Source organism: Cladophialophora carrionii (assembly GCF_000365165.1).
Source record: "Cladophialophora carrionii CBS 160.54 unplaced genomic scaffold supercont1.4, whole genome shotgun sequence".
Classification (NCBI taxonomy): Eukaryota; Fungi; Ascomycota; class Eurotiomycetes; order Chaetothyriales; family Herpotrichiellaceae; genus Cladophialophora; species Cladophialophora carrionii.
Genome location: NW_008481829.1, coordinates 1,418,473 through 1,437,092, shown reverse-complemented (window position 1 = coordinate 1,437,092; position 18,620 = coordinate 1,418,473). Strand labels below are relative to the sequence as shown.

Below are 18,620 nucleotides of genomic sequence, written 5' to 3'. Positions count from 1 at the left end.
GGCTCAGTGGGACAGATGCCTTGCTGTGCTTGAAGACTGGCCTTCTCCTCTTCGTCATTGCGCGGAGAATCAGGCCCTCATAGTGAGCCAATTATGTGCCACGTCACACTCCCAAGGCAGCGACTGTGCCTCGACTTGAAATATCACCTTGGAGGAATAGTGGCCCCCTCCAACCTCACGATACAGTACAGTAAATTCTACGACGGCGAAACTCTCCGAGGCAACCTCTACGATTGAGGATCTGATCTGACCTGTTCCTTTAGCTGCGCTGCAACTAAAGCTGATCAACCAAATATGGTAGCGTAAGCATACCTAGGTACATACCATACCGCACCACTCACCCAATCCCCACAATGTCATGTACACAGGGAGCGTCGCCGATGCCGCCGCCGCGGCGGCCGACCCGGACGAAATCCAAAACCGGGTGCAAGACCTGCAAGATACGACGCGTCCGGTGTGGAGAAGAGCGCCCGGCCTGTCGACGCTGCGTTTCCACGGGCCGGACATGTGACGGCTACGGAATTTGGGGCGGCGGCGGCGGTAGCAGCAGCAGCAGCAGCAGCAGCAGCAGTGCGAACAAAAGCTCGTCCCAACCACGGTGGCGTCCTCGGCAGCCACAGGAGCCAGAGGACGCCGCCGCCGCTGCCGCAGCCGCCGGTTCTCTAGAAAGATGCACGACCTCTGTCTATGGACGGCCGAGGTCGTCGTTGCCCGTCCACCCTGCTCGCGCGCTGAATCCGGATGAACAATACCATTTCGAGTGGTTCTGGCGGCGGACGGCGCGGAAAATCCCGGGGGCTTTCTTCTCGGACGCGGGCAATGCGCTGTTTTTCCAGGCTTGTGCCAGCGACGTGGCGGTCACGCACGGCGTGTTGGCCATGTGTTCTGCACATCGGGACTCGGATAAAGCTGTTTGTAACGGTGGTGGTGGGAAGAAGGGGCCGCTACGACTGTCACGGCCACCGACTCTGCTGCGACGCGAGGAAGACTTTGCGTTGCGCCAGTATAACAAGGCGATATGGCATTTGCGGCCGCACCTGCAGAGCGGCGGCGACACCACGTCGCTGCGCATCGCGCTCTACTCGTGTCTCGCGTTCATCTGGGTCGAGTACTTCCGCAGTCGGTACCAGCGGGCGGCAAGTCATCTGGAGCATGGTCTCAGGATGCTCGAGTACGCGCACAGTCTCTCTTCGGGGTCGAGTCGCTTCGGGGCTCAGGCCATCGATCATTGGGTTCGGGGCGTGTTCAAAAAGTTGTACGTGCAGGCGGTTTTGTTTGGACAGCGGCCGTGCCGTGCGTGGCCGTTTCCCAGCGACTTGAAGCCCATCTCGGGGGCGTCCATCTTCTTGAACGCGCACGAAGCGAGAGACTATCTGGAGCGGATCCTGTTGCAGATCTGCGATGTGATGCATTCACCCGAACCCGTCGAAGCAGATGATGCACGGCGACTCTGCGTCAAAGGTCTCATGGATGACCTAAATGCTTGGGCGTCCGCTTACGACAGCACCCTCGCCCTGCTCGAGTCCCAGATGGACAAGGTGGAAGCCTTTGCATGCCGGGTGCTCCGCATGTATCATACCATGGCCGTCATCATGGCAGACACGGCGTGCGAGTGCGACGACGAACTACAATACGACCGCCACACGGCCCATTTTCTGTCCATCATAGAACAAGCGCTGGAGATGCGCAAGGTCGCCTTGAACGGCAAGATTCGCGAGAAATACTTCGGACCAGAAGGTGGGCTCCCGCACTCGATCGGCGACATGGGACTGATCACCCCACTGTACTATGTCGCGGTCAAATGTCGCGTGCGTCGCCTCAGGGTGCACGCCATCAGATTGCTCGAGGAGGAACCACGCAAAGAAGGGATCTACGATGCCGTCTTGGTGGCGAATATCGTGAGGAAGGTGACCGCTCTCGAAGGCGGCCTCCACAGACCAGACCCCTCCGAGGACGACTTCCCTCTACCGGAGCTCCCCAGGGAGGCCGACCTGCTGTTCGCTCAAGTCCCATCAGCACAGTGCCGCGTGCACATCCTCGAGGTCTTGCTACCTGACGATCCTTGGGAATGTGCCGTAGTGCGGTGCAGGCGTCAGCACGCTATTGAACGACTTCAGATCTCTGCGCAGCTTTCGACAGGCGAGGACGATGCGTGAAGGGCAAAGCCATTCGCGACGACGATGGACATGAAATCGGGAGGGTACGGAGAGGGAGATTGGCGAGGAGTTCGCTTGTTACCGTAGAAGGCTAATCCGTAGAGAAGTACGGAGTACTCGTATGCCGATCGGCGACAGTAGGAAGTTTCCTTACGTTCAAGATTAGAACAGCTGGGTTGATCGTCAAATTGCCCTTCCGAGCGACAATTATTGATGATACATCTCTTACTGTACTGAAGGACATGTAACTGGTGGGTAAAAGCTGTCATCCTTCGTAACGCCACAGAAGATTTGGACCCGGTCGGCTTCGGCAGGAATGCTTCGCTCTCTACGGAGTACTGTACTCCGTACTGTGTACACAGTAACTCTGGTTGGGTGGGCTCTGTGTACTCGTACTGTATGTCGCGAACTCAGTGCCTCGACTCGACGGTCATGATGGGGACCAGGCCAATTTGAAAGAGACGCACCAGCGCGGAAAAGACGCCCCTGCCGCAAAAGTCAACGGCGACGCTTAGCTCGTTTGGGGCACAACGAGGGCTGCTGGCCGGGAGTCACTCCAGGCACAAGAGTCTGGATCCGGGGGCCGTTGCTTCACCTGTCAACTTTACCTACGGGGTACTATGTACTTTGTCGCACGTGCACGTCAATGTCAAGTCGTTCGTTGACTGTCGTCCTTCTAGCATCCCTTGTCATGCCGTCCCATGCCGATATCCAGCACGGGGAGACAAACATGTAGTACTGAGGACACACCATAAAAATCAAATCTCGTTATTTGCGGAATATGCAAGCCCATCAGCAAGGACAATATCGCTTCTTTCCTTGTCCTGTAATCTTCAGCAAGAATTCGGTTTTCTAATTTGAACGCGCAGCAGCAGCAGCCGTCAGGCCCGCCGTGATCCGGCCAGGTTGTGTTCGCCTGGAGAGGCATAGTCCAGGAACGGGGACCCAACAGGGAGGATCAGCGTCTGTGATTGGAGTGGAGCCTCGGCCTGGCGCACCGAGCGAAATGTCCGTTTTAGTGCTGTTGACTGTTCGGTGATTGTCGTGACCGTCTGCTCTTGTCCACAGTCCCGGTACACAGTACCCGGTACTCGTACTCCGTACTCCGTCCACAGTACCCGGTACTCGTACTCCGTACTCCGTCCACAGTACCCCCTGCCTGCCCAGGTGTGCTTGACCCTCGATGAGGCTACGCCAGCCCGCTTTGAGATCTCCACAACTCAACGGTCCAGCGTCCGACTCAATCTTCTCCCAGAACTTGTCCCCATGCGGTATCGCTGGGCTTGGATCGAGCATCCTGAAGTGATCGCCCGTTGCTAGACTTCCCTTTCGGCCCCTGTGGCTTCAGCCCAGCGTCATGGTTGGAAGTAGGGTGGACTCGTTCCTGTTAGCCGTGGCAGAAACGGCATGGGTTGGCCTTTTCTCGCTCCCTGTCGGTTGTGCTCGTGCTTTGCTGGAGGACTCCTCGTGAGGAATACCGCTTCTCGCTTGCTAACAATGTCGGCGTGGAAGTTCTTCGCCTGTCGCGTCCATGTTCTTGACCCTTTTAGCATAGAATGGCCGGCGGCGACTCCTACGCGAACCCATAGCACGGGACTCTCGGCTTCGATACTCCTCTGACGACCTGCTCGTGGCATTGACTGAGTATTGTGAAGACGAAAAAGAGCATATTGCACAATGGCTGCCACAGTAGGCCCCATCGAGTTGCCCACGGGGCGACGGTCGTACTACAACACTTCGACACCGGTTGATATTCATGATCCCAACTGGATTCCCGTGCTGGACGGCACCGCATACAAACCACTGTTATCGCCGACCGAGAAAGAAGTGTTCCAACCTCAACCGCCCGCGAGCTTCTCCCTGTTCCCGTCGCAGCCCAACTCGCCCAAACCACGACCGGGCTTTTCTCATGCCTACTCAAAGAGCTCCATGGCTCCCGAGAGTGTCGCTTCGGATTCCGACTCGAGATCGCAAAGCGCCCTCGACAGTGTCGAGCCATTGCCCAGCATACCGAACCACATCCAGTACGCCCAAGATGCGTCACGGGGCCATAATCGTCAGACAACCTCGACCACGGCAGGGTCGAACGAAGAAAAGAATTCGGCCGGCGCAGACACACAACGAGACATGGTCAGCACGCCCAGCATTGAAGACAACGAGAATGCGAGCGTGGTGGATGACCGAGCATCCAGTCGCCAAAGTCAGCCTATGGAACAGATGGTGGAGTCGACGGTGAACCCGTCCATCCGGTCGTCCATGACCTCCGCGAAAAGAAACACAGTGCTCCCACCGACCTCCAAATACAACCGAAAGCCGATGGCCTCAGCTACTGGTAGTACTCCAGGAAGGCCGTCGCTGGTGCCTAGCCTGCCTCAGACCCCTCAAGAGTCACCACGCTTGCTGCCCAGCGTCCCGGCGGCATCTACGACCTTCAATCCAACCCAACATCTGCCCTCTCCCAAGATACCACCATTTGAGCTTGCCCAGTATCCGGATCCGTCTCCGAGACTTCAGGCTGCAAAGTCGACGGCGTCCGAACGGCGACAGCGTGCGCTTCACTCACACCCCTCGAACGTTTCGCTGCGGTCTCAGCGGAATTCGAGCTCTGACGATGCCGAGCTCATTCCAAAGCAGCCCCCGGTACGCAACAGGTCGAGAAAATCCACCGACTCTCGTGCAACCACCCCGAGATCCACGATTTACGAATCGCAGATCCCGACGCCTGCACCAACGACACCACTGCCCCAGCTCCCCCCCGAGGCTCACATGCAGAGTCGAAGACCTTCGACCCGCGACAATGGTTCACATAGGCCGCCGCAGCCGCCCATAGAAGAACCATTGCCTCCCACCATGCCTTCATTTCGGCCCTTTGACCATGCCAGAGTGGCGTCTTTCATGACTGAAAAGAATACGATCGTGCTACGAAGATTCGACGACGTCCATGCCCGATTACTTTTGTCCTTGCAAGACGAAATCTCGCAGCTGGAACAGGAACTCGAAAAGCTAGAAAACCCGACATCGTCTGGAAGTGTGTCGGAGCGCATGTTGGCCAAAACCCGGATCCTGCGAGAACTGCGGAAGGTGGTGGCTGAATATGGTAAGCTACACGGGTCTGTGTCTGCCGGGCATGATTTAGGGACTGACTTATTTCCAGACCACCTCTTCAATACGTGGAGCAAGATGCAAGCGAACCCAGCCAGCGAGGCCACCACGAAACAGTTGAAACAGTGGTTATCGAAACCGGGGACAAACGCAGAAGCAGGCCTGGGCATCAGCACACAGCAGAATCTCCAGTGGCTTGAAAAGACGAAGGATCTGAGCAGTATTGAACTTGGCGACGAGGAAAATGCGCGTTCCATACATCAAGAAAAGCCGCAAACGGAAGACGGCCAAAGATCGGGTGGTGGCGGTTTCATGGCGTTTTTTGGCTGTGCCGGCAGAAGGAAGTAATGACAATTGCATGACCTTTCATGGTTTTTGGCGACATCAATCGGGGAATGGGTTGGGGATCTGGAGGACGCTTTATGAAGGCCTGTGAAATCGACTGTGGGAAAAGCATTTCAGGTGAACATTCTGTCTCATGCGACGGCCGCTCGGTGTAAACACGGCACTGGTACAAAAAGGGTATAATGGTATGAACGACTTTGCTCGACCGAGCATTTCTCCATAAACACTGAGAGATACTCGTACAGGACTAAGAATGGCTCGGCGCTAGGGACTGCAAATCAATGATCTCTTCCATGGATAGACAACCCCCCTGGCACGCAACTTGGGACCGGACTACTCCGTACCGGTCCCCGTACGAGGTACTCGTACCTTGCATAAGGGCGCACGCGAATTCTTACTGCGTTGAGCTTCGGATGAATCTCGCCGCGGCGGAGAGAGTCAGATGCAGGCTTCGTTTCCTTGGGATTTCCCCAGATTTGATGTGTCAAGGTTGCAGAGATTTCTCCTCACCACGGACGTCATTCCATTCACCTTTGCGACTCTTTGGTCTCTCTTCTTGGAGGCTTCTCGCCCAACAGATCGGGTTTGCCGTACGAGTACTCGGAGCTCATTTTCTCCTGATTTTCAAGCTTGATCGCACAGATCTCTATCTCACGGGGGAGAGGACTCTTCATTTCTGCATCGTTCGCGCGACTTCACGTCTTCGGTCATGTTCCCACCACAGCAAGGGACCTCGCTCGACATCGAGGCTCTGTCCGGCATTTGCGGCTCCATCTCCATCGCCTGCTGGGTCGTTGTCTTCTCGCCTCAGATTATCGAGAATTTTCGGCGAGGCTCGGCGGAGGGACTGTCCGTCGTCTTCCTCGTGGTGTGGCTGGCCGGCGATGTCTTCAACATTTTGGGAGCTATCCTGCAGGGCGTCCTGCCGACGATGATCATCCTCGCCATTTATTACACGCTGGCAGACATCGTGCTCCTAGGTCAGGTTTTCTACTATCGAGGCTTCACCTTGACGGATCAAGTCAAACCCAAGCCTCACCCGGACGGCGATGCCGAGACGCGGCCTTTACTTCAGAGCGATTCGGCGACTCAGCCGCTTACGGGGGCAGAATCGACATCGATATCGCAGTGGCAACGACATCTGTCCGTCGATGGTGCACATCTGTCACCGGCAACGCCCCTGATCGATCCTCCCAAGGCGACTGATTTACCGGCCATTAGCAGCAACACAAGGCCGACCAGCACACTCCAGACGGCCCTGTGGAACGCCTTCGCCATTCTCCTTGTCTGTGCAGCGGGAGTCTTCGGGTGGTGGATCGGCGAACAGAGGACCCGACACCACGTCAAGCAAGACGAACCTGAACCTCTGGAGTTTGACCTGCTCGGCCAGGTCTTTGGGTATCTCTGCGCGGTGCTCTACCTAGGGTCACGGGTGCCGCAATTGCTCCTCAACTACAAGCGCAAAAGCACGGAGGGTGTCTCGTTACTATTTTTCCTATTTGCCTGCATTGGCAATTTGACGTATGACATGTCCATTTTTGCTTATTCGCCTGTTTGCCACAAGCCGGGCCACTGCGCGCCCGGCGAAGCGAAGACACTGTATTTGAGGTATATTGCCGTGAATGCGAGTTGGATCGCCGGCAGTCTGGGGACACTGTTGTTGGACATGGCCATCTTTGTGCAGTTTTTCTTGTACACCAAGGACGAGGAAGAAGACAGTGAGGTTGCCGTTGTGGACGAGGACTAGTTGGGGAGTGGGAAAACTGTTTGAAGATTGGCCCTGGTCACAAGCATGCACTTTTGGCTTAGGTGCGCAGGTGAAGGGCGAAAGAGGCGAGAATGAGAATGAGACGCATGGCGCGTTGCCCGGAGACGCCGCACGATTTGACCATGACGTCAGCCCAAACATTCTCTCCACTAAGTACCGATGCCAGACTCTGGTGCCTGGTGCCTGGTACCTGGTCAACCACTGGCTGCGTGCACCGAGTGCATTGGAATTCTGGCTGCAACTCCGACATAACATTGTGCATATTGTCCCTTCCGAGCGATATCGTCGACCACCGACAACTCTAGCGCAGTCCGAAACGAGCCTCGAGGTCTCTCTCATCCCAACCATTTTTGGATCCTTCGCGGACGGAAGCGTATACGGACTGCCAGTGTGCGCAAACAATGTCTCCAACCAAAGACACCTCCTCGAGCGGTCCTCTCGCAGAGAAATCTCCCAATACCTTCTCACCAACAAAGGCAACATCTTCGGGCAAGCTCTCACCTCTGGACCAGAAGACAGCCATGCCTAGATTCGAGCCGCCACAGATCCGAGCATGCACACAGACGCAAGATCAGAGTGGTGCAAGCCAGACATACATCTCGCCTTCGGATGCAATTCGAAGCCCGACAACCAAGAAATTGAGTGAAATCAAGGGCAAGAGGTTCAAGTACGTGAATTGAGATGCCCCCACGAATCTCCCCGGCGCCAGTACGGGCGTAGCTGACGAGAAGCACAACACAGGAACGCGAAGCCGAAGACACTGTTTGCACAAACCGTTTTCCGCGAAAACATCAAGGCGCAAGGTCACGAGTCGGATGCCAGCTCCAAACAGGAATAATTAGGCGGGTGCTGCGTGCACAGGAAGCGGCAAAGCGTCCTCAGGAAGAGTCCAGAGCTGGACTGCTTCCTTGTCTGTGAGGGTCTCTCGTGTCGCATCGGCGAGGTGGAGTTAAACGCGTGAATGGCAGAGGCTGGAAAATGTCATCGACTGGCCTGGAGAATATCAACCAGAGGGGCGTTGGATTGGGATAGAGCTGCATCGAGCGACAACCATTCTTGTCAAGAACTGGATATTGCATTTTGGGGACACACCTGAGTCTCAGGCTGCAACTGTGCTCTGTGTCACAACACTCCTACCTTCTTCGTTCCAGGAATGCCGACCCCGGGTAGACATTCGTGGAGGCTACAGGCTGTGGCCAACCAGATTGGCGCTCTCCGGACAGCCACAGAAACCAGACCATGGCCAGACCCTGCAGCATGGCTGTCGACCCGAGACCTCGTTCTTAGGTGTCAGGCAGCTGGTGACTCAGCTGCATAAACACAATTTCTGTCGCCGGAACGGGCAAGTACTTCATGCACGCTGGTCCTCCTAAGCCCTTCGTTTGGAGAGAGCCGAGCTGCAGTACGAATGTCTCCCAAGTATCGCAATGTGATCTGGAACCTCATGTTGTAGTCCCTGGTATTGACCTTGACAGCGAACCCTCCATCTCCTGGTACGGGTCTGGAGAAGGCTACGTGATACGCTCCGGCAGGACCTGAAGCTCGACGTGTCAAAGCAGTTTTGTGACAAAAGATGCATCCGGGAAATAATCACGTTGGGACGAAGAACTTCTCTCGTACTCGGGCACCTGGATGCCCTTTTCCCTCCCTGCTACCCAGTACGCACGAACACTGTTTAGTAACCATGAGCGGCGACGGTGGGGACGGTCGAGCAGTCATTCCCTTCTCGTTCCACCATTTCGGTGGCTTGCTTACAAAACCTCTTGGCCGTCGTCATTGCCTCGCCGGCGTGTGACGGTCACGACGGCGTTACGAGAGGGCAGCGACGCCATTTCGTTTTCCCATGCGTTCTCATTCGCCATTTCTCGCGCGTTGCTGTCTTTCCCGCGGCGGAAGAATGTTGTGGCTCCCATCACTTTGTCCTCCGACTCAAGCTTTCTTCCTCCTGTCTTCGGTCGAATTTGGCGTGCTCCCAACTGTGTTGCTGTCATGGGAAAGAATTTCGCGCATCACGTCGTCGTTCGGTCCCCTGCCACTTGCTTGGGTTTACGATGGGTCACCACCGGACCCTCCCTGGCCCTCCGTGCGTAAACGAAGCTTCTAGCTCAAGGCCGAGTCCCATCTTCTGCGCCTTGCCTCTTCCATTCTGCATTGGTGATTATTCAGAATCTGGGCGGCGGAGATCGCAACATGCATGCATGCTTGCAAAACCCGTGCGTCCGGCTGGAGAGTCATGGCTTGATTCCACCATGCACAATGAGTCCGTGTTGATGCTACTTTGGGATTCTAAAGGCTCTGTACTCCGTACGGGAAGATGTATAATAGCACCCTCCCGAGTCTCGTCCCATCTGATCTCCTCATCACATCTACTGCCTCACACTCATACAATCACCTTGGTGATTCAACACCTCGTCGTCGTCAAAGACCATCAACCCCTACTCGATTCCCTCTTCTCGACTCAGACCCATATCGACATAGGCCACCGCTAACCACCACTGATCATGTCCGCGATTCTCCGGGATGCCCCTGTGGGCCAAATCATCCGGTACATCACCAAGAACAAATACCTTCAATACCCCGAAGAGAAAGCCGGCTATGTCCTCCCCGACACATATCAGCAGTTCGACAAGTCCAGCACAGTGCCGCAGCCACAAGCCAGAGAACGCATACCAGAGGACCTAGAAAAGAAGCTCGAAGACGAGTCGGATGATGCTGGCAGCCTCGATAAAGCCAGGACCGCCGCTGATCGGGAGTCGATGGCGCCGTCAGACCGCACACTCTCGAAGATCATGACCAGGCCAGAGCTCAGTCAAGTCAACACGCGCGCCGACTTGGAGCAAGCCTACACGAACGCAACGCGACAAGAGACTCTGAAGAGTCAGCCCAGCAGGGCTATTGCCCCTCAAGTCACATCGGATGGTGTCATTCTCGTAGACTGGTACTCGACAGACGACCCGGAAAATCCGCAGAACTGGTCTCAAGGCAAGAAAGCCACCGTTGTGTTGCAGATTTACCTCTACACGCTGGCTGTCTATATGGGCTCGGCCATATTCACGCCCTCGGAACCCTACCTTGTCGAGAAAATGGGCATCTCGCCGAACGTCGCCGCGCTAGGTCTGTCGATGTACGTTCTCGGTTACGGGATCGGGCCTTTGATATGGTCACCCTTGTCCGAGATTCCTGTCATTGGGCGAAATCCCCCGTATATGGTGACGCTGGGCATCTTTGTGGCACTCTGCATTCCCACCGCCCTTGTCAGCAGCTTCCCCGGCCTCATCGTTCTGCGATTCCTGCAAGGTTTCTTCGGCAGTCCTTGTCTCGCGACGGGCGGCGCGTCGATTGGTGATATCTACTCACTCCTCAAGCTCCCCTATTTCCTGACCGGATGGGCAGCCTTCGCTACAGCGGGACCTGCTCTGGGGCCGATAATCAGCGGCTTCTCTGTCCCCGCCACGAACTGGCATTGGTCATTGTGGGAGATCCTCTGGCTCGCAGGCCCGGTGTACGTCTCCCTCTTGTTCCTGCTTCCCGAGACGTCCTCGGCCAACATCCTGCTCCGCCGCGCCGCACGACTCCGAAAATTGACTGGCAATGCCAACCTGAAGTCCCAGGGTGAGATTGATCAGGAGAAATTGACCGTCAATGAAGTTGTGGTTGGCAATTTGTGGCGCCCTGCTCAGATCAACATCCTCGACCCGGCTGTCTTGTTCACGTCGCTCTACACGGCCTTGATGTACAGTATCTTCTACTCCTTCTTTGAGGTATTCCCGCTGGTCTACGCAAATGGCAACCCAGGCAAGGCCACGCGTGGGTATGGAATGAACATGGGAGAGATCGGTCTGATCTTCTTGTCCATCTCTGTGGGCGTCAGCATCGCTATCGCATGTTACGTGGCCTACCTCTACTGGGTGTTCGAGCCTGAAGTTCGGACAAGGGGACTGGGAGAGCCGGAGAGACGGCTGATACCTGCTCTTCCTGCGACATTCCTGCTGCCCATCGGCCTGTTCTGGTTCGCTTGGACGGGCGACAGTTCGCCGAAGATTCATTGGATCGTGCCGACTGTAAGTTCGAATCCTTCTCCTTTCGTTTGAAGCCATGCTAACTCTTGTTTCAGCTGGGCGTTGTCGTCTTCACCATCGGCATCTTCATCCTCTTCCAGTGCATCTTCCTGTACATCAATCTGACCTATCCTCAATACGCGGCTTCGCTGTTCGCCGGCAACGACTTCGCGCGGTCTTCCATCGCCGCCGCAGCGATTCACTTCTCCCGCCCGTTGTTCCACAATCTGGGTGTCGGCCGTGGTGTCAGCTTGCTTGGTGGGTTGACCGTGGGTGGCATTATTGGTGTCTTTGTCCTGTGGCAATGGGGTGCGAACTTGAGAGCGAGGTCGAGATTTGCGGCAAAGTAAAGGGACTTGGAACAAGAGTAGTTGGCCGGGGTTAATGTGCTTGTGACGAAGAACGACATTGTGGTTGTTGGCTGGCTTCAATCTCTACATTAGCAAGCGATGGCGTCTCGGGGGAGCGAACTGGCGGTCTTTGGCGGTAATCACGCAACCATGCCTTCGGTACACTGGCTACGTTTACTTGAATGATGAAATAGAAGATGCTTGACTGTTTCTGAGCATTTAGATATGACAATATAAGTGGCCTGGGAGGTGCAGCCACAAGCCAGTGGATTCAATTCATTGAGCCCTCACGTTGGTCTCACCCGATGATTAAATTGCAAGGCGATTGAAATGACGCAGCGGCTGCGGGACTCGAGCTCAACTTCGCAATCCCTCGCTTGAATCGCGACCGTGACCACGACCACGACCACGACCACCATCTCATCGACTGTGGCAAGGGAGTCGCAATGCGTTGACATCGACCCCGGCGGCGCGATGGCGCTCGATCTTGACGCAGGCTACGTGGCTCCTGGCCCGGGGTCAGGCAACGGAGTCGAGACGACGCTGCCCATCTTCAACGTCGAACGGGTGCAGCTGCAGTTCAACATCGCTTCCGACTTTGTTGCTGGTCAGGTTGCCAACAATGTCCTGATCCTTGCTCTTGCGACGGGCCGCATTCTTCGCATAGATCTAGAGAGTCCCGCGGACATTGATGGTCTGGTGGTTCCCGCATCCCATCGTGGGCAGGCAGACAGCTGACTATCGCAGACGTCGACCTCCCCAAGAAGACGAGCGAGGTCGGTCTCATCCGCCGTTTATTCCTCGACCCTTCGGCGTCTCATCTGATCATTTCGACCACCCTGGGCGAGAACTTCTACCTCCATAGCCAGTCAAAGCAGCCCAAAGCCCTGTCGAGATTAAAGGGCGTGTCTATTGAGTCAATCGCGTGGAATCCCTCCCAACCAACCGCGTCTACCCGAGAGATCCTGGTCGGGGGCACGGACGGCAACGTCTACGAGATATACATTGAGCCGGCGTCGGAATTCTACAGGCGCGAGGAACGGTACTGCACGCAGGTGTGGAAGATCCCAGACGGTGCCGTGACGGGCCTTTGGGCAGAGACCATCGATGGCAAGGCCGACGTGCGGAGGGTCATAGTGGCATCGCATACACGACTGTGCCACTGGATCGGCAAGACGAGCGGCCGGGGGAAAGAAGGCTCAGCGTCGATCTATGCGGACCTCTTCTCGAAAGAAGCACCCGTCGTGCATGACACGACTGGCGCAACGGCAAATGCGCCCTCGTCCTTGTCCGTATCGCCTGAATCGCAGGACGCTGGCGGCGAGTCGTCTCGCGGCTTCGCTTGGCTGTACTCTCAGGGCGTGCTCACCGGCAAGCTGTCGACCTCACCTGCGTCATCCGCTCTAGGCAGCAAGATTTTCAGCGAGTCCAAGCTACATCCCCGCTCTGTGTTTCCAGAGACGATATCTGCACGTGGAGGTCGGAAACTGATCCAAGACCCCATCGTCTCTGCCGTCTTATCACAATGGCACGTTTTGGCCCTTGCCGAGGGCCGGATCGTTGCCGTCAACCGGCTTGACGGAAGCGTCGTCTACGACCAGACCGTCCTAGAGCCCGGTCAGAGTGCTCTAGGATTGGTGGCAGACCAGAAGAAGAACACCTACTGGCTGTTCACGACGCAAGAAATATTCGAGGTGGTGGCCAACGACGAGGAGCGGGACATTTGGAAAATCATGTTGCAACAACAAGACTACGATGCTGCTCTCCGGTATGCCAAGGGAGCGGCACAGAAAGATTCGGTTGCGACCGCTTCCGGCGATTTCCTGTCGAGCAAAGGCCAGTACCTCGAGGCAGCAGGGGTATGGGGCAAGAGCAGCAAGGCGTTTGAAGAGGTCTGCCTGTCATTGATCGATAACGGGCAAGAAGATGCCCTGCGAAAGTACTTGACGGCCAAACTGGGCTCGTACAAGAAGTCCTCGGTCATGCAACGGGTCATGATAGCGACGTGGCTTGTCCAGATATTCATGGCCAAGCTGAATTCCTTGGACGATATGGTGGCAACCAAGGCGGAGCTGCTCGAGGATACCGATGCCGGCGGAGCGAAGCGAGACCTTGAGAAGACCAGAGGCGAGTTCCAGGACTTCGTGACCAGACACAAGTCCGATCTCGACGCACAGACAGTCTATGAAGTCATTTCTAGCCACGACCGAGAAGATGAGTTGCTCTTCTTCGCCAACACCATCACCGACTACGACTACGTCCTGTCGTACTGGGTACAACGAGAAAAGTGGAACGAGGCACTGTCGGTGCTCAACAAGCAGAGCAACCCAGAAACATTCTATCGGTATAGCAATGTGCTCATGGCCCACGTTGCGACAGGACTGGTGGAGATCCTCGTGCGAAGGAGCAACATCGATCCGCAGAAGCTGATCCCAGCACTCCTCAGCTACAACGAAAATGCCGACGTTCCGTTGACGCAGAACCAAGCGGTGCGATACTTGAACTTCGTAGTGACAAACAACTTCGAGGTACCGGCGTCGGTGCACAACGCCCTTATCTCGATCATGGCGTCGCATCCGTCGGCGTCGGAAAATATGCTCCTGGGTTATCTCGAGAGCCAGCCGTCTCCGCCTTTCTACGATGCTGATTTTGCTCTCCGGCTGTGCATTCAACACAATCGGGTCCAATCGTGCGTACACATCTACAGTGCCATGGGGCAGTTTCAGCAAGCAGTCGAACTCGCGCTGCAACATGACGATATTGACTTGGCTGCAATTGTCGCGGATCGGCTAGAAGACAATGACAAGTTGCGGAAGAGACTGTGGCTGCTCATAGCGGAGAAGAAGATCAAGGAGGCGTCGTCTATCAAGGAGGCCATCAGCTTCCTAAAGCGGTGTGAGCTCCTCAAAATTGAGGACCTGATCCCTTTCTTCCCGGACTTTGTCGTCATCGACGACTTCCGGGAAGAAATCTGTGAGGCACTCGAGGAGTACTCCCGACATATCGACAATCTGAAACAGGAGATGGACATATCACAGCACACGGCGGAGCAAATCAAAGCGGAGATTGCGGCATTGGATCGTCGCTATGCCATTGTCGAAGCCGGAGAAAGGTGCTGGATCTGTACGCTCCCGGTGCTGAGCCGGCAGTTCTTTGTGTTTCCGTGTCAGCATGCGTTTCACAGCGACTGTCTTGGCAAGCGAGTACTGGAGAGTTCGGGGACCAGCAAGAGGAAGCGCATCAAGGATTTGCAGACCGAGGTCAACCAGGGCTTGAGTATTGGAGTGCAGCGGCAGAAACTGGTGGCCGAGCTGGACGGGTTGGTCGCTGAGCAATGCGTGCTCTGCGGGGACTTGGGCATCAAACAGATTGATGAACCGTTTATCCACGAGGGCGATGATGTTGATGCATGGGCTATCTGAGCGTCGCTTTCCAGGCACGCAACCAGACAGACAGCAAGGCTGCAAGGCTCTGGGCTCTGCGGACACCACGCCGAGGATGCCCGTGATCGGCTATTGTTTTATGACCGATCGGTCGATCTTCTGGCGGCCGAGAACCGTTGCTGGGAAAAGTCGGGCGCAGCACGGTGCAAGACATGGCGCCCCGAATCCGGGCCGAGCAATGATTTGCGATGCGCGATCCAGCATTTAGCACCTCACACTGCGTCACGGAGGCACACTGAAGTGCTGATATGGGCCTTGTTAAATGGCCGTCAGGAATCACCCTGACTCTGAAGCCACTGTGCGGTAGACTGATGTCGAGCAGGCGAGCATCGGGTCAAGGCTGCCATCCCTTATCTTCGCCGCTCAGCCTGATGCTCACGCGGTAGTATCCAGGCCTCGTCTCCCATTCGCCTCGCTTGGCAGGATACAAACAACAACGCAAGATGCAGTACACTACGATATCATAAAACTCACGATTCTGCCTTCTCTCTTGCTTTATTTCTCTTCATACGCAACACATTGGTGACTCTATCCCCAAACCAACTACATTAGAACCACATCAACACCCTTTGTCCTTTGATCAACCACATTAGACACCTCAACCCGCCACATCACTACCATTACCATTGATGAATACCTAGGTGTACTTATCCGGCCAGACCCCACGGACACTGCCCCCCATGACACATACAAAGGGCTTCACCATTTTCGCCAGAGCATGGAAGGCGACGTCGCCGCCTCCTTGTACGTATAAGATGCACGACCCATCGACGCGGATACCGTCACCTCCCATTTCGGACGACGAGCAGAGCATTGATGCCTCGCGTTGTGCGAATGGCGTGGACGTCGAGATATCAAGTGATACGGTTGTATCGTTGACGGCGAGGACGACGGCGGAGACGGCGGGTTCGCCGGCCCGTTTCGAAACGTCAAGTGCTGCTTCTTCTTCGTCGACCACGGTTTCGTCTCCTCCATCCGAATTACCTAGTGCTACTTCGTCGACGACGACGGTTTCATCTCCTCCATCCGAACCCAGCAAGCCTCGCTCACGGCAGCGGGTCGATTTTGCAAAACTACAAAGCATATTCGCCGCAGAATCAGCTACCGACAACACAGACCCGACACCCTCCCCTTCGTTATCCTCATTATGGTACATCCTGACCACGGCCCTTCTCCTCGCATTCCACAAGGAGAAGCTCATTGCCGACCTGTGGACCTACCTGGCAGTGAACGTGGCTCGCGCATCGGGGACGAACGACGACGACCACCACCACCACCACCTCCTCCTCACGACAGCACGGCACATCCGCGAAGCAAGCCTCAAAGCCAGCACGCTCGTCGGGTTCCCCCGCGCCATCAACGCGCTGCTCACTCTCCACCGCGCCATCCAATCCAGCCACCCAGCCCTCTCGACCGTGCTGCAGAGGGACTCGTCTCTGCGGTCGTCGCCCTGGCTCTCCCCCGCGGACAAGTTCAACCGCGGCATGGCGCTGTTCCAGACCATCTACGACAGACACACGCCGCGCGTCGTGTCGACCATGTCGTCGTGCTCCGGCGGCGACTTGACCCATTTCGCCATCCAGTGCATCTACGGCGAGTTGCTGGCCGAGAACGCCATCATCGGCGACCTCGAGACCGGCATGTTGGAGTTTGTCTGCTGTCTGGCCGACGGGGTGGCGCCGCAGGCCAAGGGCCATTTCTTCGGGAGCGTCAATCTGGGCGCCACGAGGGGCCAGCTCCGTGGGGCGGTTTTGATGGCGCAGGAGCTGGCACGCCAGGTCCGCGTGCCGTGTGCATGGGATGGAGGGGCAGCGGAAGAACACGATGAGGGGGACGAGGAGGACATGGATGAGTGGAAGTTCTTGCAGCGGGTCATGTAGGTGCAGGTGCAGTGCAGGTGCGGAAAGAAGGGAGTGTGACTGAGTGAGTGGGACCGTCATGGTGTCAACTACAGTAGTACAGTACGTACGGTTAGAGATGCCAGCGTTTACCGTTCAGCGAATTGTACAAGAGGGGATTGGCATCACTGGGGTAGAGTAGAGGAGATTACTGTAGAGGAGACTACTGTACAGTGCTGTGTCCCTCACTTGATGCGGACTTTCAAGTCTAGCAGTATGTACCACACGCATACATACATACATACATACACACAACCTGATCCCTCACTGCAGGTGCTCGTGCATCGGAACCCGCGTCGGATCCAAAGTCATCGAAAGTCAATTAATCCATGTCGCGTTTCCGATGCACGAGTTTCGAAGCGGAGGTACCGAGTAGATTCGCGGGCTTCTGCTTGGTGCTTGGTGCTTGGTGCTTGGTCGAGACCGTACTCCGTAAGTACATGGTACATTGTACAGGGCACCTGCGGGTGTGGTAGGCTGTGTGCCATACCCGGTACGTCCTATCTAGGTTGGCCAAGGTGACTTGTCCATCCTTGCGGGACGACGGGTGAAGCGACATATGGCAGTGAGATGCAGTAGTCCGTAGGTGGCATGGGTGCACGGCCGCCGGTTCATTGTTTACACGAAGATAGAGATGAGGGTGGAGATGAATATGTGCGGTTTTCCAAGGTATACTCCGTATACGGGGATAGTACGTTGTGTACAGTACATAGTACGAGTGGATGCGTGTCCTGTCGTTCCCTGTGTCGTGCTGCTCTCCTACCGTGGTGTACTTACGTGCCTACATGCCTACATGCCTACACAACACAACACAGCATCTGCACTCGTAGGCCTAATTACTCCCCTGCCCTGTCCGTGACTAGAGACCTTGTATTCGTACTCGTACTAGCTACCCTACCAGCTATAGACCAACAAGTCACAGAGTCGTGTCAGTAGGCTGCTAATTAAGTCCAAGTCCAAGTCAGTATCTAAGTAAGAGGCGTATCATATCGGTGTCCCGGTGATACCTAGTTACTAGGTCTGCAATGTGCCTCGTAAGACCAGATGCACACAACATGGTGGTCACCAATACCTAGCTGCGGGACAGAAAGAAGAAAGAAGAAAATAATCATGTCGCAATGTATCCATATATCCCGAAGCATCAGTGGTGACCAGAAGCAAGTGACCGGACCGGACTACGAGTGCTGTGGTGGAAGAACAAAGTGTACGTTGTCCATTAATTAACTGGACGGAAAGCGAGCGGCCACTCTCGTCGGTCGGCAATAGATATTCTACCGTGTACGGTACGGTACAGGACTGCACTCGTACTGTGTGCTGGTGCCGAGTTGCATCGGGAGATTGACTCGAATGCTGCCTTGATGCCTTGAAGAATCAGGTTCCGGATACGGGAGTTGTGCGGTGAGATTGTCGGGTCGTGGGCTAGCTTGGAGGGGAGGAGGCGGGAAAGCAGAGGGGGAGTTACAAGTACATGTTGTATGCTGTCCAAGTACTCGTACAGAC

The 18,620-nt window shown here is 55.8% G+C and overlaps 7 protein-coding genes across 7 annotated transcripts; all 7 read left to right on the top strand.

The window, feature by feature from the left end:
- Positions 1 to 380: 380 nt before the first annotated feature.
- On the top strand, positions 381 to 2,156 carry G647_05188 (uncharacterized protein; the record flags this gene model as incomplete). The annotated part of the gene is made up of 1 exon (XM_008729520.1): positions 381 to 2,156. One exon carries the CDS (start codon positions 381 to 383, stop codon positions 2,154 to 2,156), a length of 1,776 nt encoding a protein of 591 aa, XP_008727742.1.
- Positions 2,157 to 3,833: 1,677 nt separating this feature from the next.
- G647_05187 (uncharacterized protein) lies at positions 3,834 to 5,606 on the top strand (the record flags this gene model as incomplete). The annotated part of the gene is made up of 2 exons (XM_008729519.1): positions 3,834 to 5,253; positions 5,311 to 5,606. The coding sequence occupies 2 exons, from the start codon at positions 3,834 to 3,836 to the stop codon at positions 5,604 to 5,606; spliced, it is 1,716 nt and encodes a 571-aa protein (XP_008727741.1).
- Positions 5,607 to 6,312: 706 nt separating this feature from the next.
- G647_05186 (uncharacterized protein) lies at positions 6,313 to 7,350 on the top strand (the record flags this gene model as incomplete). The annotated part of the gene is made up of 1 exon (XM_008729518.1): positions 6,313 to 7,350. One exon carries the CDS (start codon positions 6,313 to 6,315, stop codon positions 7,348 to 7,350), a length of 1,038 nt encoding a protein of 345 aa, XP_008727740.1.
- A 422-nt stretch (positions 7,351 to 7,772) lies between these two features.
- On the top strand, positions 7,773 to 8,209 carry G647_05185 (uncharacterized protein; the record flags this gene model as incomplete). The annotated part of the gene is made up of 2 exons (XM_008729517.1): positions 7,773 to 8,038; positions 8,113 to 8,209. 2 exons carry the CDS (start codon positions 7,773 to 7,775, stop codon positions 8,207 to 8,209), a joined length of 363 nt encoding a protein of 120 aa, XP_008727739.1.
- Positions 8,210 to 9,872: 1,663 nt separating this feature from the next.
- On the top strand, positions 9,873 to 11,779 carry G647_05184 (uncharacterized protein; the record flags this gene model as incomplete). The annotated part of the gene is made up of 2 exons (XM_008729516.1): positions 9,873 to 11,432; positions 11,486 to 11,779. 2 exons carry the CDS (start codon positions 9,873 to 9,875, stop codon positions 11,777 to 11,779), a joined length of 1,854 nt encoding a protein of 617 aa, XP_008727738.1.
- A 474-nt stretch (positions 11,780 to 12,253) lies between these two features.
- On the top strand, positions 12,254 to 15,201 carry G647_05183 (uncharacterized protein; the record flags this gene model as incomplete). Its single annotated transcript, XM_008729515.1, has 2 exons — positions 12,254 to 12,473; positions 12,527 to 15,201. The coding sequence occupies 2 exons, from the start codon at positions 12,254 to 12,256 to the stop codon at positions 15,199 to 15,201; spliced, it is 2,895 nt and encodes a 964-aa protein (XP_008727737.1).
- Positions 15,202 to 15,977: 776 nt separating this feature from the next.
- On the top strand, positions 15,978 to 17,102 carry G647_05182 (uncharacterized protein; the record flags this gene model as incomplete). The annotated part of the gene is made up of 1 exon (XM_008729514.1): positions 15,978 to 17,102. One exon carries the CDS (start codon positions 15,978 to 15,980, stop codon positions 17,100 to 17,102), a length of 1,125 nt encoding a protein of 374 aa, XP_008727736.1.
- Between the last annotated feature and the right edge of the window lie 1,518 nt (positions 17,103 to 18,620).